At 47.1% G+C, this 16,862-nt stretch overlaps 1 protein-coding gene across 1 annotated transcript in view; it reads left to right on the plus strand.

The window, feature by feature from the left end:
- LOC138514765 (tyrosine 3-monooxygenase-like) overlaps positions 1 to 16,862 on the plus strand; it is a 456,844-nt gene that overhangs the window by 114,811 nt on the left and 325,171 nt on the right. Inside the window, exon 3 of the mRNA XM_069630145.1 lies at positions 9,904 to 9,992. Within this exon, the coding sequence (XP_069486246.1) occupies positions 9,904 to 9,992 (89 nt within the window). The remainder of the gene's footprint in view (positions 1 to 9,903; positions 9,993 to 16,862) is intronic.

Consider the following 16,862-nt stretch of genomic DNA (forward strand, 5'->3'; position numbering starts at 1 on the left):
TTGATTAGATGGGAGGAGATGTGCAGCACCATGATCAACATGGAATCGGTCGAGGGCTTTGGAGAAATGGAGACGGAAGTGCCGACATTGGGAGATGGAGGTGAGTGACCCTGCAAACCCCATAGAACCAAAGCCTGACGTAGCACAACAGATGTGAAAGTGAACCAAGCCAATGCATGGCCCATTATACACACATATACAGATCCATGTCCAGATGGTGGCCCAGACCCTGGAACAATGAAATGCATGCTGCATGCCAATCCCATTACCAACAGACACCCAAAACACAGGAAGAAATCACATGTCACACATCACGCAAACCGCAATGCCACCTGGTACACATCAGTACAGAACGGAGAGCCCACGGCGTATGACAATATGCCCCCCCATTGAAAGTACCCTGTGAGTCACACCTACAAGAATGCAATGCATGAAACATGAAATACTGTACAGCACCAAATCATGCATCTTGCATGTAACACCATCAGTGATGCCCTGATGCCATGCATCTCTTGTTCCTCCACAGGCACAGATTCAGAAAGTGAAGGCCAGGAGTCTGCCCCAAAGGCCAGCACATCCTCAAAGGGATCCAGGGCCAGACAAGAAGGCCCTGGACCTACCACCTCCAGGGCAACAGCAACGCCCACAGTGCAACACAGGCCAGCAGTACAGGCCACGCCAGCACAGAAGGAGACAACACCAGCCGACGACAGAGCCCCAATGGAGTAGTCAACTCCTGCAGAGGCAGAGGGTGATGGAACACAGTCAGCTGCCACAAGTTCCATAGGGGAGCTAGCAGCCATTGCCCCCCTCAGCGACGTGGAGGGCCAAGCTGAGGAATTTGTAGACATGGAAAACAACATCCATGTAGTATGTCCCCATACACCGAGAACCCAGACCATCTCCCTGCACTCCACACAGGGCACATCAGCAAGCCCCATGCAGGAACATGACGTTGTACTGGGGAGTCCGCATCTGTCAACCGCATCAGAGGGCAGTCCAGCAATGGGCCACCCTGCCACTGCACCGTCCACCTCCACAGCCTCCACCAACATGGAAGCCCCCCTGGCGAGGGTAGAGGCCCACCAGGACAGTATGTTTGAACTTGTCCGGCAGTATGTGGCGGAGGGAGAACAGACCCGCCGTGAGATACGGGAGGCAAATGCGGCTTCTATAATGGCCATGAACTCAAACACCATTGTCATCAAAGACAATTTAGCTGCGGTTACACAGGTCCTTGGCAGGATTCTAGAGCATATGCAGCAGCAACAACCTGTGCCAGCAGTCGCACAGCCATCCACCTCCACCCCATCCACCACACCTGCCAGCTCCACTCCCTCAAGTCCTGTGCGCCTGGCCAGGCGCAGCACACGCCACATGGACATGCTACCCCCAGACCTGAACAGAGGCCGGAAATAGCAGGACCACCCTACATGTGCTTACTGCCACCTTGCTAAACTCACGAATGGCACATCATGTGTGGGATGCCAATGGGTGAGGGGGAGGTGGTGTTGGTGCTGTTGGAGATCTTGGGAGGGTATGAGGTGTTGGGGGATTGTGGGGTGTTGGAGGGGTATGGGGTTTTGGTGGGTGGGGGGAGGGGGTAGGGCATGTGTGAGGTGGAGGGATGAAGCACAATATTGTTAAAATGTCAATACACCCGTTGCGTCAAAAATCATATAATGACTGGACATTGTTCAATTTGTGTGTGTTTATTCAATTCATGACAGCACACAGTGCCCAACTCCCCACACAGACTGTGTCCATGTCTGCAACATTCCAGTGCCCAGTGTAGTACTAACACAGAACCATCAGCATCCCTGTGGTTCAGAAGAAATCGTCAATCAGTGATTGGCGCACAGCATGGCCATCCTGTGCATCGCAAACTGGCAGGGGTGCTGCTCCTCCTCCATCATCCTCATCACCCTCACCCGGTGCATGCATGCCAATGTAGGGTGGCAGTGGTACGTTTCTCCGGATGCACATGTTGTGCAGAATGACACAGGCCATGGTGATCTTTGCCACCTTCTCAGGCCCATAAAGGAGTGCTCCACCAGACCTGCTTAGGCAGCAGAACCGCACCTTCAACAGTCCAAAGGTCTGCCCAATCATGACACGGGTATGAACCCGATTGTACTCCTCTTCATGGCTGTTATGCGGGTTCCGTACAGGGGTAAGTAGCCACGGCTTCAAGGGATAGTCACCATCACCTGCATGGGAGCACAATGAGGTATGTGTAAGTCAATATCTGATCTGACACCTTTAGGAATCACTGCCATGGCTGCAGCTATTTGGTGTTGACAAGCACATGTCCCTGGATGTTTGCACACAGGCTCATTTGATGCAATGTGTACTGTACTATGGTCTGCTGGTGTGGATTGCATTGTCCAGATGATGCAGGGTGTTCACTTGCATGCTGATGCAGATGTAGTGTGGATACAGAGCCATGTCCTGCCACCCATATTGGCGATGTATGGCCGTCTGTGTGTATTACCACTATCGGCATAGTCACAAGTGCAATCACAATTTGTCATCCATCGCTTGACATTCCCATGGTGGCCTGATTGTGCATCTGGCATATTGTCATTTCTGTGCAGCATTGGCCTTATGTATGACATTGATGTGTCATGTTCAGGTTGGGATGTTCAGGGCAACAGTTTTTAGCTGTATGTGCATTGTCGACTCACTGCCCAATCTCACCCAGGTGGATTATGCATCCCCCCCATCTGACCCCCACACTGTACTGCCATGGGCCTGTCAGGCAACTTACCAAGCAGCCAGGCACGTCGCCCAGCATGTTGCTCCATGTAGTGGGGAAACGAGGAGTTACGCAGCACCATGGCATCATGTGTGGATCTGGGATATCGGGCACAACAATGTGTGATGATCTTGCTGGAGTCACATACCATCTGCACATTGATGGAGTGGTATTGCTTGCGATTGCGGTACACCGCCTCTATGGCATGAGGGTACACCAATTCTACATGGGTACAGTCGAGGGCACCGACGCAATTGGGAATGCCTGCCAGTGCGTGGAAGCCAACTTTAGTGTCAGCAAGCTCTTGGGCAGTCTGTGGTAGGGATATGTGGGTGCTTGTGTGCTTCAGGAGGGCATCCAGTACTTGGGTCAGCATGCATGAAAAGAGAGGTTTTGATATGCCATGCAGCTGCCCCACTGTGTGCTGGTAGGTGCCTGTGGCCAGGAAGTGGAGCAGAGACACTACCTTCAGTAGAGAGGGGATGGCAGTGTGGATTTTGATCAGGCTGACAATGTCGTTGTGTATCATGTCCACTCTGGTGGTGATGGTGTCCCGGTCCAGCCGGTACAGGGTGTGGATCTGCTCAGGGGTTAGGTTGAAAGGACTGGCTCTGATGCGAGAGATTGGTGGCTGCCTATGTGGTACCACTGGCTGCACTGGTGGGACTTGCTGGGCCTGTCTCGCCCTCCTTCTCCTCCTGTGTCTCCTCTGTGCTGCCTGTTGTTGTTGATGTAGTTGTTGTTGCTGGTGTAGCAGTACAGGCATGACCTCCAGCCCCAGGATTGCAACAGCTAGTGGATCACTTTGGTGTAGGAAGAGGTGTGGTGTGTGGGTGTGTTCCTTTTGTACTGGGACAGGCTCCATTGACTGCACCTGTGGTGATTGTGTGCACCTGTGGTAGTTTGCTACACTGCAGGTTGCTATTTATGGGTGGTCCGCGATGCCTGTATTGCCGCCATCGTGAAGGCCATATTTACCGCCTTCGGATGCCGGTAAGTGCATGCCCGCGTAGCTTGTGATGTCCTCCTGTTAGTGGCATCCCGGTATTTCTGCCGTGAAGGGGCTTGTGTACGCGTTCATGCCAGTAAGAAGGGGCACGGTATGGGTGGTGGCGGTATTGCCGGGTTGTTGGCTCGTAATGGCCCGGTCCCGTTATCGATGCCAGTAATACAATTCCTCCTTCCTTTTTTCATTACCTCCATGTTTGTAATGAGGCCCATAGTGTCTTAAAGTCTAAGACACTTGCAACCCCTGCACACCCGTGTAATGTGTTACTGTCAGTTATACAAATATGCTTCAATGTAAGGTACACAAATTAGAGATTGAACATTTTATGGAGAAAATAAATTATAAAAACATCTTAATACATAAGTGGTGTATTCATAACCAACATTTATATTTCAACAAAAGAAATTTTACACAACAAAAAGGCAACAGCAGTGTTGTTTCTGTACAGCTGTACGGGTTTCGTGCAACCACCCTTTCTCAGGAGCAGACATACAAACAATCTGGAAGATTTTAAGTTACAACTTATTCCAAACAATCAGATTGGTTTCACAATTCCAAAGTCAGATATAATATGTAATTGATTCATAGATCCCGATTGTTAATCAAATCAAAACCTAATATGCCTGCCTTTACCAAAGAATATAGATGATTGGACTTCCACAGTGTCATTAGTCACCTGTAACTGTGATAAGAAAACAAGCACCAAACTCTGACACCAATAAAGGAAATTAAATGTGGAGGTGCAGATACCATCACCTGGATCAATTATTCACCAAACCGAAGGGTGCTTAAACCGAGTGAATTAGAGCCTTGCCTGTGTCCCAGAGTCCCAGAATATCCCGCTAACCAAGTGGTGATAATCATGAAACACATGCCTACGTTCCTTCATATATATACATGGTACTGAGAACACTTTTCATTCCTAGTGGACTCTTAAAAATATTCTCCAAAGACATTGAGCCTCATTACACGGTATGCGGTAAGGGCACCGGTGCCGGTAATAACTTACCGCCCTACTACAAGGTCCCTTAGCGGGTCCCTTCCTAATGCGTTAAGGAAGGGACCCGTTGAGGGACTTCAGAGCTAATAACGGGCCCGCTAAGAGCGGGCCTGTTATTAGCTCCTTTCCCGTTCCCATTGAGCCCTGTGGGGGCTCAAATGGAATAGGGAATGGTTCCCAGAATGGGGATTTACCGGTCCCGCCAAGGTCGGAATGACCTGGTAAGTCCCCATTCCGGGAACACGGACCCGGAATGCGGTAAGGGGGTAGCCATGGCGCTAATAGCTACCGTGTAATGAGGCCCATTGCTGTTCAATACTGAGACAGGGCAAAGTGGTTTCAGGAAAAAATGCCCTATTTCATGGCATAATCATCAGCTACGAGTGAGCGAATGACACCCACCTTCAGTTGAAATGTCTGTTTTGCTGACAGTTTTTGAGCAAGAAAAAGAAGTAATTCCGGTCCTTGCAAGTCTATGGGCCTCATTATGAGGTTGGAGGTAGCCATGGAGCTATTAGCTCCATGGCTGCCTCCAAAACCCTACCAACTCCGCCCTGGTGAATGGAGCAATTACCAGTCCATTCCAAGGCTGGTGGGACCGGTAATTCCCCATTCACCAGGGCCCTTCCCCATTCCCATTTGAGCCTCCTAGGGCTCAATTTGAATGGGGAAGGCGCTAATAAGGGTACCGCAAATTGCGGTACCTTTATTAGCTCCAGAGTCCCTTTGCGGGTCCTGTCCTTAACGCCTGAAAAACCAGGCGTTAAGTGAGGACCCGCAAAGGGAACTTGTAGTAGGGCGGTAAGGGATAACCGGCACTGGTGCCCTTACCGGTGCCGGTAATCCCTTACCGCCCGCCTCGTAATGAGGCACTATGTCACTGTACACGGCCGGGTTTTCTCAATGAGTATGCCTGTGGCACCATGTGTCTCAATGAGTGGGGCAAAAAAAAAACATCAATATATTGACCCGATTCCTCAAAAAAGAGTCTAGATATAAGACATCTACCCTTGGTACCAGGAGTCTCAAAGAGTATGCCTGTGGCACCATGAGTCTCAATGAGTATGCCTGTGGGGTGAAAAAACCCTGTCAATACAGACATAATTGCTCATAAAAGAGAGTGTAGATATGACCCATCTACCCTTAGTACGTGTGTAAAGATATTAATACAGAAATTAGTAAAGACACACAGGTAAACAATCGTGCACGCACACACCTTAGATCCCCTGTTGCGATGTGGATCCTTGTTAATAGAAAGATAAAATGGGTTCCCACGAGATCCACAACAGTGGTAATTCAAAATGTTTCCTAATGTTCAACCTGTTATGAAACCATACACTGTATAAGTGAAGGGCAAAAGGACTCCGTGGGGTGAAAATAAAGTGGTGGGGGGGGCACAACCGTGTGTGGCATGGTATCATTGAACTCTTACTGGTTGTGTGTCCTGAAAACTCCACAAAAGTTTCAATAGACATCCAGGCATCTGGGGTGTCGACCAATCATAGCAAAATGGCCGCCGCTTATATATAGGCCTATCAGAGAAGGTAGTAATATGATTGTCACCACCGATCAATAATAGCACAGAATGTGTGAACTATTTAACATAGTAGTAAAACAATAAGGCTAATAATGACATCATAATAAGCAGTGGTGTGAATAACTTACATAGAGCTACCAATAAAGTGACCCGCTCATGCATAAAGCCACTTAAACAATGGCCGCCGCCTCTTCATTATAAGATATCTGCCCACAGTCAAAACCAAGATGGCCGCCGTGATAATGGGATATAGGAGCAGACTGCCCTAAATTAGATTTGGTGCAACAGATTGTGTGGTTTAATGATAGTGTAAAATATACTTAAGTTATAATAGATAAATGCCCATACCACAGGGTGTCTTTTATCCTAATCAAGTTGCCATATGGCATATGGGGAAAGTACTAATCCCCATAAATCCCTTCAAAAATGGCTGCCGTTGTTACGATTGGGGATATCTGTTGCTAACCCATTCATATGCCTACCGAGGAGAGATCCTGTGGAGTAATCCCTCGTAAATGTGTATAGAAAATCCAGAGTGTCTATATTGAACGATGGAAGGTAGCGCACATTTGAAGAGTCCCCATGTTACAAAGGTGGAAATACCTATTACCATGCAGGATAGTAAAACTAAATCAATTGACCTTATTGCCAATTTAATAAGATACATGTATATTTCTTTGCAATTGCTCTAGTTCTGAGATGGTATACTAATCATGTATACATGTTATCTTAACAGCATATATAGGTATATGGGGCCTGCATGAACTGTACTATACATACATGCATTCAATATGCTCCCTAGATATACAGAGATCTGTAATCAGTATATCTAACGTACTCACATGATGTAAATAGGAGTCACTAATGAACACAAGTCTAAAGTTACTCTGTGCTTGACACTCACTCATCACCTCACTTTCTCCCAGCATTTATCTACAAAAATGCTCCCAGGTTAAATTCCTTATTCTTCCCATGGTGATGTAATGCATCAAGTGTGTGTATCCAGTATAGTTCACATTGTGTGAGTTTTTTAGCCAGGTCACCTCCTTGGGGGGACCTGTGACCAACTTCAAGAACAATACACTGTAGTTGTGCAACTGTATGTCTTTGCTGTGTGAAGTGTCTGGCCACCGGAGAGTTAACATGGTTAGTCTTGATGTGACTCGTGTGTTCATTGCACTCTGGCCATTTCACCACCATAGAATATTCCACAAGGACAGCAAAGTCCATATAGTATGGAACGCGTGTCGCAAGTTGCAAGTGTCTTAGTTTGATTTTCCAACCTGATCGTGGGTGTCTCACACAGTCCTTAATAACAGATTAAGTTATTGAAGTAGTTACAGTTGAGACAGAGAAATGTTACTTTTTTTGCTTTAATAGCACTGTCTGTCTTCTAGAAACAACATTTTCTGCTTTCATCAGAGAGCCCCTAGAGTTTCTCCCTTTTTGAGTGATGTCATTGGTGGATGAGGCAATCATTTAGACAGATGAGAGTCTAATTTAATCAGGCTCCAGTTGTTCTTGAGTAGCCTTGTTATGTGCTGAATACTTCCTGGAGTAGAGAAATGGCACCACATCTGATTCCTCTTTTGGTCCTAGTAGTTCTTCCCTGGTTTTAGCGGATGCTTTTTGCTGAGTTACCTTTAAATGTTCTCAGGGTATCCTTGGTCCAAGAATCGCTTAGCCGAGTCGCCAGATGCTGTAGAGCATTCCTCAACTTCTGATACAATCCGTTTCAATCTCAAAAATTGACTGTATTGTAAATTATGATTGAGACGGAGCGGATGGATGCTAATATAATTTAGGGTATTGTTTACATCTGTGGGTTTCATGAAAATATTCTTGACAAAGGTATTGTTTAACACTGAAATTTCCACATACAGAAAGTGTAATTTAGGTCTACCTATATCCATGGGGAACGTGTTACGTGAATGTATGGAATTTAAGTAATTCAAAAATGCATCCATTCAACTTCCGTTTCGGTCCAAATTGCAAAAATATCGTCAATGTAACGTTTCCAAAAAAAGCGCTTATCTGACCAGTCTTGATGATTAAGTGTGTTTATGGACTCGAAGGAGAACATGAAAATATTTGCATAGGAAGCGGCCATTGCTGACCCCATAGACGTGCCAGAGGCTTGTAGATAAAATGTGCCAATGAATCTAAAGAAATTGTTCACAAGGATCATTTTAGCCAATTCATTGGTGAACCTTCTAGATGCTTGGAACGTACCTTAATACAACAGTGTCCATTCCAGAGGCTCCAATGCCTCTGCATGTGTGATGTCACAGTTGGACTTAAGGGTGGATTAAGCCTGTCTTTACGTAGTTTAGGCAACTCATAAAACACAGGGATTATCAGAAATGTATGTGTCAAGAAGTTCATAGTTTTCTCATTAATCAATTGATGATCAAGGGCTTTCTCTAGTACCTCTTTGATCAAAGTTTGTATAGTGAAAGTTGGTTCGTGTTCTAACACTATATGTGTCAGTATCTTGCAGCATTTCAAGGCAGTTTGTTACATAAAAGAAAGTGTCAATAATAACCAGAGCAGCCCCCCTTGTCTTCCGGTTTAAGGGTAATGGTGTTATTTTCTGCTAACCTTTTCATCAGCTGAGATTGCTGTCTCTTAATGTTGAACTTGGAGATTTTCCCAAACTTAAATCTACTTCGATCTGATATCTTTTTTTCAAATATATTCAATGCTATGTTGCTGATTGGTGAATCAAATGCAATTTTAAGTCTACATTCGAGGTAGTCAAAGGTCGTAAAGGGTTCTTCTCGTGGGCACTGCTGATTGAAAAATACACCTAGATTTTAAATAGATGAACCTGCTCTTCAAATAAAGAGGTGTCTTGTGTGGGGCAAAAGGAGAGCCCCAGGGTAAGTAAATGTAACTGATTTCTGGTGAATGATCTCTTTCAGATATTCACTATCAGTTGTTTCACACTTTGTGTTTCGATCGTAGATCTCTTCTTACCTCGTCTGACCTACAGACGACTTGATACAGTCCTTTGCGAGCCGAGAGTCTTGTGTAGTAAAGAAGGGTTGGAAGTGAATGGTGTTGCGTCCCCTGGTGTAGGGTATGTTAACCCTGTAGTTACTAACTCCCCCACCCCCACTTGCGGTCGTGGCACCACTTAATTCACTCTCCCCTTGTGCAGGTGTCCTTGTTGGGGGTCTTGGAGGTCTGTCGTTCCTATCGGCTTGAACATTTTCTTGCCAAGTACAAACTATGTTGTGGGAATAGTCAAGGGTATCTCTATGGAATTTGCATATCTTCTGCTGCTCAATTTCTCTTTTCTATGTGTCAAGCATGGTATTGATATCAGCTATCATAGATTGAAATTCCTCTCTAGAATTTAACGCTGTACATTGATATGTCACCTGATTGATATGACATATCTTATCATATCATATCATAGCTCCTTAATCTCAGTATCTACCTGGTCAAGTGATTTGGCGGATTCCTCAATACTTAAAAGAATTAGATCCTGGGAGCATTTATTGAGTATATATGTTTCCATTCCATCTGTTGTCATCATTCGTGATAATTTAAAACATTCGAAATGCAGACATGATTTCATTGTGTTCTTACAGCGCCCTGGTTCCCGAGGAAAATACGAGATCTTGACAAGTGCAACCGCCTGGTCACCAAGTTTGAGCCAGATTTGGACAAAGAACACCCTGTAAGTGTTAAATACCACATCTGTGTCATCCCCAGACTTGCATGTATGTACATGTATAATACTGAAAATTAGAGAAATCATATGACATGGGATCCAGTTGAAGAACATCTTTCTGCCTGGCTTCAATACAGGTATATAGGAATTTCGGGGCACCAACATAAGAACAAATCTTTTGTGAAATGGTGAAATTTGACAGTGTCTGAGCGAAAAAGAATAATATTGCATGCACCCAAAACACCACAGATGATGCACTAACCCAACACAGCAAGAACTGTGGGAAGCCACTTGCACACTGCCCAAAATCGGACTCCTCTATCCTGACCTCCCAAGCATCTTGCATATTTATTTATTTTAAGTGTTATAATGCGCTAACTCACACGGATGCCACTAGGGAAAAACAAAACAGGATATCGAGTACAATACAAAGGTGTGGCATAGGCAGCCGGGATAGTTAGGTTTGGCATCAGAGATCTGAGCTGATACTTGGGTTACATAGTGTGGGTGATGCTTTTGCTAAAGCACTATTGATTACAGAAATGATGATGCTTGCAGGTTATTCATTTTACAACCAACTTAAAAGGAGTGGATTTAGGAGCAATTCAGGTAGCTTTCACATGGCCAAGGCCGAGTTTGTTCTTATTCAAGCAAAGGCTCCTCCTCTGTGTTTCAGTCTTTGGATCATGGCTGTAGTTTGGTTGTTAGCGTGTGATAATTTCAGTGGTCTTGTCGGTACCTATGTGTTTATGTAAGAATTTTGGGTATTTAAGAACAATCTTTTTGAGGATTAGGGAACTAATACAGTTGAATGTATGTGTTATTCTAAGCTAGTGAGCCTTTTTGTGGTTGGAAGTGAGCATTTAGTGTCGAAATGGTGCCTAGATTCTGTACCTGGTCTGGCAGGAAGAAGTTCAAATGGAACATCCTAGTCTCCAACCCAGGACTCCCGATCTCTGATACTTATACCAGTGCTTCCTCCAGACAGACCCTTGCCACATACTTTGTTGTTCCCTCTCAGACCTATGGGCCCCCCTTATGGTCTCTGTTCTCTCTCCTTTTTCCTCTTCTCCCATTAATGGTGGCACCCGATGGGAGGCCCTCCTGGTCCTCTTCCACTCCTCTAAGACCATCATTAATGTCTACTTAAATGGCACCGTCTTGGTCCAGGGCCCTCAGGCCAATCTCCTCCTCTTTAATAGACGCCTCTCATGCTTTATCAATTTCCTTTCCTCTCCTGCTATCCCTTCTTACCCCTCTCTCGCTCCTCTGCTGCCTCCTTCCTCTGCCACCTTTTCGGCACCCCCTGATGCTTCTCTGCCACCCTGTTGCCTCCTTCCTCTGTCACCCCTCTGGCACTCTCTTCTCCATCTCTGACTCCCCTGCCTTCTCTTCCTTCCTCCTCTGCCTATCCTTGGGCACTGCCAACACTTCCACAGGGTGTGCCTCTGGCCTGTACCCCTCCCCGGAAGTCCTTCAAATGTGGCAACCTGCTGCACATCGCTACTCTCAACTCTCGTTCAGCTGTAAAACACTCCTCTGACATCTGCCGTCTCCTGGAAGAGCTTGATTTCGATGTACTCAGTCTTACCAAGACTTGGTTCACCGCCAGCTCGGTCACAGGTTTCAGCAATCTCCTTCCTGATGGCTACAAGATCCTCTGTGAACCCAGACCAACCTTCCCGGCGAGGGTGTAGCCTTGATTTTCCCAGAGTGGATCCCTGCTTCAATCATTCCAGTGCAGCACTACTCCTCCTTGTAATGCCTGGTCTGCAGGATCTCTATCTCTGCTGGCCTCTCTCTCGCTGTAGTCACTATCTACGGGCCACCTGGCCATGTTGCCCTCTTCCTCTCTGAGTGGGCTGACCTCTCCTCCTTGCTCCTTACCTCTACCTGCCAACTTCTCCTCCTCAGAGACTTGAGCATTCACCTGCATGCTACCAACCCTTCTTCAGGACTCTTTCACAAAATCTGCGATTCTCTCACTCTCCCTAGTTGTCCCTCTGGCCCGAATCACTCTGCATGGCACATCCTGGGTATTTGGATCTCCTCAGACCTCCCCTTCTCTAACCCTCTCACCACTCCTCTCTATTGGAGTGATCACTTTCTCCTTTCTTCCCACCTATCTCTCTCTTCCCCGCAGGTCAAGCCGACTCCAGCACGGCTACTTACCATCTCGGCCATCCGAGCCATGAAGCGTGTCAGTTGAGGCTTTTTTCTGCTACTTGCTCTCCTCCTCCTGCACCTTTGGCTGACTCACACCCTGACACAGCCCTATCTAACCTTCATCTCTCTATCTCTAACACTCTAGATGACCTTACCCCTATCATGAGGAGCCGCTTGAAGCCCAAATCCAAGTGCAACTCTTGGTACGATTCTGAGCTTGCCGCCCTTAAACACAAGTGTAAGGTGGTGGAAAGGAAGTGGAGGGTCTCGGCCACACCCCCAACAAACTAGCCTGCCGCCTGCTCCAAAGGCAGTACAAGTATCTGTCCTCTCTAAGAAGAGAGCCTGCATCCAAGCCAGCATCTCTGCGGCATCAAACAACTCTGCCAATCTTTTCAAAATCTGCAAGAAGATGTGCAATCCTGCTGCAGTCTCTACCTCTCCTGTTCCCTCCAAGTCCCGCTGCACACCCTTGGCTTCCCATTTCACCACTAAAAGTCAGGACATCCTGTCCACCCTCTCTTCTTCTTCCTCCTCTTCCTCCTCCTGTACCACTCCTGGCCCGTCTGAGGCCGTCTCTCCTCCTCCTTTCTCCTCCTTTCCCCTGTTGACCCCTGGCAATGTTTCTTGACAAGTCTGATCTAGGAAAGTCTCATCAAAGCAGTTTCTCCACTGCTCATCCAGAACTACCAAGGACCACATTGATACCCTTTCTCTAGCCTTGGCCGATTTCTGCAATCACTCCTTTGGCACTGGAACTTTCCCCTTCCCCCCTTAAACACTCTCTTGTGCACCCCCTTATTAAGAAGCCCTCTGCCAATCCTTCCTCTTCGGCTAACTATCGCCCGAACTCCATCACTCCTTAACTGGGCAATTTCTTGGAAAAGCTGGCCATCTCCCATCTTAATCTGCATACTGAATCTGTTGATTGCCTCCATAACCGCCAGTCTGGCTGCAGAGCTGCCAGAAGCACGGAAACTGCTCTCCTGAACACCCGTGAAGACTTGCTCTCCAATATTGACTCTAATCTCCCTTCTGTCCTCATTCTCCATGATCTATCCTCTGCATTTGACATGGTCAACCATTCCGTCCCGCTCAATAGTCTCAGGGACAAACTTGGTATTACTGATCAGGCCCTGTCCTGGGTGACCTCCATTCTCACTGACCGACCCTCTCAGGTTTAACTGGGGTCTTTCCTCTCTACTATCTCTCTCTCTATGTGTAGGGTTCCCCAGGGGTCTAACTTCTCTCCCTGGCTCTTCAACCACTACCTGGCACCTCTTGTCCGCTGCATCTCTACTTTCTGCTCCAATTTTCAATGTTATGCAGATGACACTCAGCTCTCTTTCAGGCTCCCCTCACCCACCTCTGCTTCTTCGATCATAGCAGACTGTCTGGTCGCAATTCAGGAATCGTGTGCCACCAATGATCTCTGCCTTAATGCCAGTAAGACTGAGATCCTCCTCATTGGGACACCCACTCCATCCTTTCCTCTCTCTCTTTGGCCACCCACTCTGGGACCTCTTCCTGCTCCTTCCTGTGAGGCTAAGAACCTTGATGTTATATTTGACTCCACCCTGTCCTTCTCTCTTAACATCTCTGACATCACTAAGAAGTCAATTAATCAGCTGCACCTCCTCAGAGGTATTCTTCCTTTTCTCACTTCCCCCCAGAAGCTCACTGTCTCCAGAGCCCTGGTTCTCTCTAGGTTGGACTATTGCAACAGCCTCTTTCTATATCTTACTGCCTCTACTCTTCGACCTTTACAAGGTATCCAGAACAGGACTGCGAGAATTGTCCTTGGCCTCAAGCCCAGGTATCGTATCTCTCCAGCTCTGAAATCTCTTCACTGGCTACCAATGGCTGCAAGGATCAACTTCAAGACCCTCTGCATTGTCCACAAGGCTTTCTGGGGCCTGGGACCGCTCTACCTCAAAATTTCTCTTTCAAAACATGTTCCTTCTCAAGCTCTCCACTCATCCACCTCCAACTCTCTGAGGGTCAGACGCTTCTCCAAGCAGAGAGTTGGGGGCAGATCTATCCCCTCGGCTAGTGCCTCCCTCTGGAACAGCCTCTCTGTCTCTCTCAAACTTGAGCAGAACCACCTTTGGTTCCAGAAGCAACTAAAGACCTTCATTTTTTCTTCTGCTTTCTCTCTTCCTCTCCTCTGCTGATGCACCTGACTGCTCCACGCACGGGCCACCTGGTCACCCTCTGAACTTGGGTCCAGGCTCCTGCATGTCCAGTTGCCCTCGCACTGCCTCTGGGCTCCCCTGCACTTAAGGGTCTGTAACTGCAACTCTACAATCCCCTCTCTCTGCACTTATGAGCCACCCACTGGCTGCACTTGTGAGTTAACTGTACTTCCCACTTCCCCTCCCCCACGGCATTTCTCCCCTTCACTCTCCCCCGCACTTGTGCGATCTGAATGACACAACGCCTAGTAAGATCGTTATTTTATCCTCCCGTGTTTACCCCTCCTTGTCTTGTCGTGCCTAGAAACAGGTGTACAGGCGCGTTATAAATGCCACATAATATCATATCATGGGGGGGTCTTGTACCCTTCAGGGGGGCCATTTGAAAGGTAGTGTTGCCAGGGTTAGGACCACAAAGATGATACTCTCTTTTTTAAAGGTGTTAAAGCAAAGATCATTATCTATGGCCAATCCAGGATTCTCTGGATCAGGACAGTGAACTGATGATTGTTGTTATCAGTACCTGAGAATCATCCTGAAATAATTGGATCGTTTTTGAGAAGAGTTTGTTAATGTATGATAGGGGGTTGATGCAAAGAGTGCACAGCCATGGGGATGAGATGGGGCCCTGGGGGACACCACACTTTAAGCAGGCCATTAGTCAGCTGAAGTTTCCTATTTTAACCATCAGGGTGCAACGGTTAAGTTAGCTTGTGATCCACTCAAAGGCAGTACCACCTATTCCCGTCTGAGCTTTTAATCTTTGTGGTAGGGTTGGATGGTTGACTGTATCGTAGGCAGACCATAGATCAAGGACTGGTGAGGCTGTTGGTGGATTCTTGTCAAGTGGTTCCAGGATTTCCTCGTTCATGAAAGGGAGACTTGTTTCCTTACTCCTGTTTTGCAGAGTAGGTTTCCATGGAGTAAAAGGTTCTCTTCACTCTGAAGCACCAGTTGGGTGGTAGTCATCTTATCCGGGATTTTAGCAAAGATCAAAGTGGATGGTCACGGGTCAGTTTGTTCAGGTGACGTGTTTAGTGACAGTAATCAGCTCTTCAGTTGTAATGGAGTTGAATTCCATACGTGTAGGCGGACAGCTGGGAATTATGGCGGCTGCAGCTTCTGATCATTTCTCGCTGCTAGAATTTTCCAGAATTGATCTGTTTAGGACTGCAATGGAGGTGATCACAGAACATACATGCATACATAGATGCATGCGTACAGGGACATCTTTAACATGAGCTCAGCTGTAGCATCATTCGTTCCTGTGCTTTCCAGAGTCATAAAACGTAAGATCCCTCAAGAAGCATTGAAATAATATCGACCACTTAGCGCCCAGACGCTGGAGCATCTCTTAACAGTAGGTGGCGCCACAGCTCAACTCAATGGTAATATCTTTATCAACCTCGGAAAGTAAAAGGGATGAGTCAACCCTGAGGGGAATTCAACATGCAGCTGAAAAAAGCACACAGCTTTTAACGGAGGGCCCTGGCGCACAGAACCATCTCAACTCGGCCAGATTTCCATACTCAGTTAATGAATGTGCTCCTCAAAAATACGTTTACTCACATTTGAGGCCACGCCTAAGTAGCTTTGCTCTTATTAAACACTGAGCTTTGGGGGGGCTGAGTGTCACTGCCTTCATCCCATCAAATAGCAGACAACGGGCCTCATTCTGAGTGTGCCGGTCCAGTAACAATGGTACTGGTAAGCCTACCAGCGCTGTTCTTACCAGATTGGCATAGTACGACTCTGCAGGGGGGGGGTGCCCTCCTGCCTGCCAGTGTCAGACCTGGCGGGTGGAACGGCACCTGCCCGCAGAGCTTCACGGAAGCACCGGCGGTGCTTCTTTGCTCCACATTCCCAAAGAGTCCCATGGGAATGGGGATTAACATTTACCGGCACATGACTTCCTGGAACGCCGGGGTCGTGATCCCCCGGTGAGTCTTGCAAGCCATGCGCTGGTTAATATTGGAAGTCCGGCGGCAAACCCGTTGGTAGCACCGGCAGGGTTACCGCCGGACCTTTAATGAGGACCAATGAGTCATTGGATATGCTTTCCGTTGCTCATTCAGAAAATGACTCAGAGTCAACATCTGCATTTTACAGATTGTAATTTAATAAACATTTTGTAAGCGTCCCAGTGGCGACCCAATGGCCCTAGTCGACCAATCACACAGTTTGTTATTAGCAAGCCGTGCACACTTATGAGAAGGCTCGGAAACATTGTAGAGTCGGCACCCCCTTTCTGTGTTGGAGTCCAAAGCTTCATCCAGCCTGATCCAACTATTACCTCCCGCTGAGGGGGTAAAGCCTCCGGACACATGGCATGTTCACCACAATTGGGTGGCCGGTGCACTATTTATTTCCTGATCTAATCACAGTTTTTAATGCAGGACCGAGGGGCAAAACCCTCAGTATCTTGTCATCAAGATCTGCTCACAGGAGGGAAAGAAGAAACGCAATGTGGATCTTTTTATTATTTTAAAGATTAATTTGTCTGCACCCTCTGCCT

Source organism: Ambystoma mexicanum, chromosome 12 (assembly GCF_040938575.1).
Source record: "Ambystoma mexicanum isolate Mex_15411 chromosome 12, UKY_AmexF1_1, whole genome shotgun sequence".
NCBI lineage: Eukaryota > Metazoa > Chordata > Amphibia > Caudata > Ambystomatidae > Ambystoma > Ambystoma mexicanum.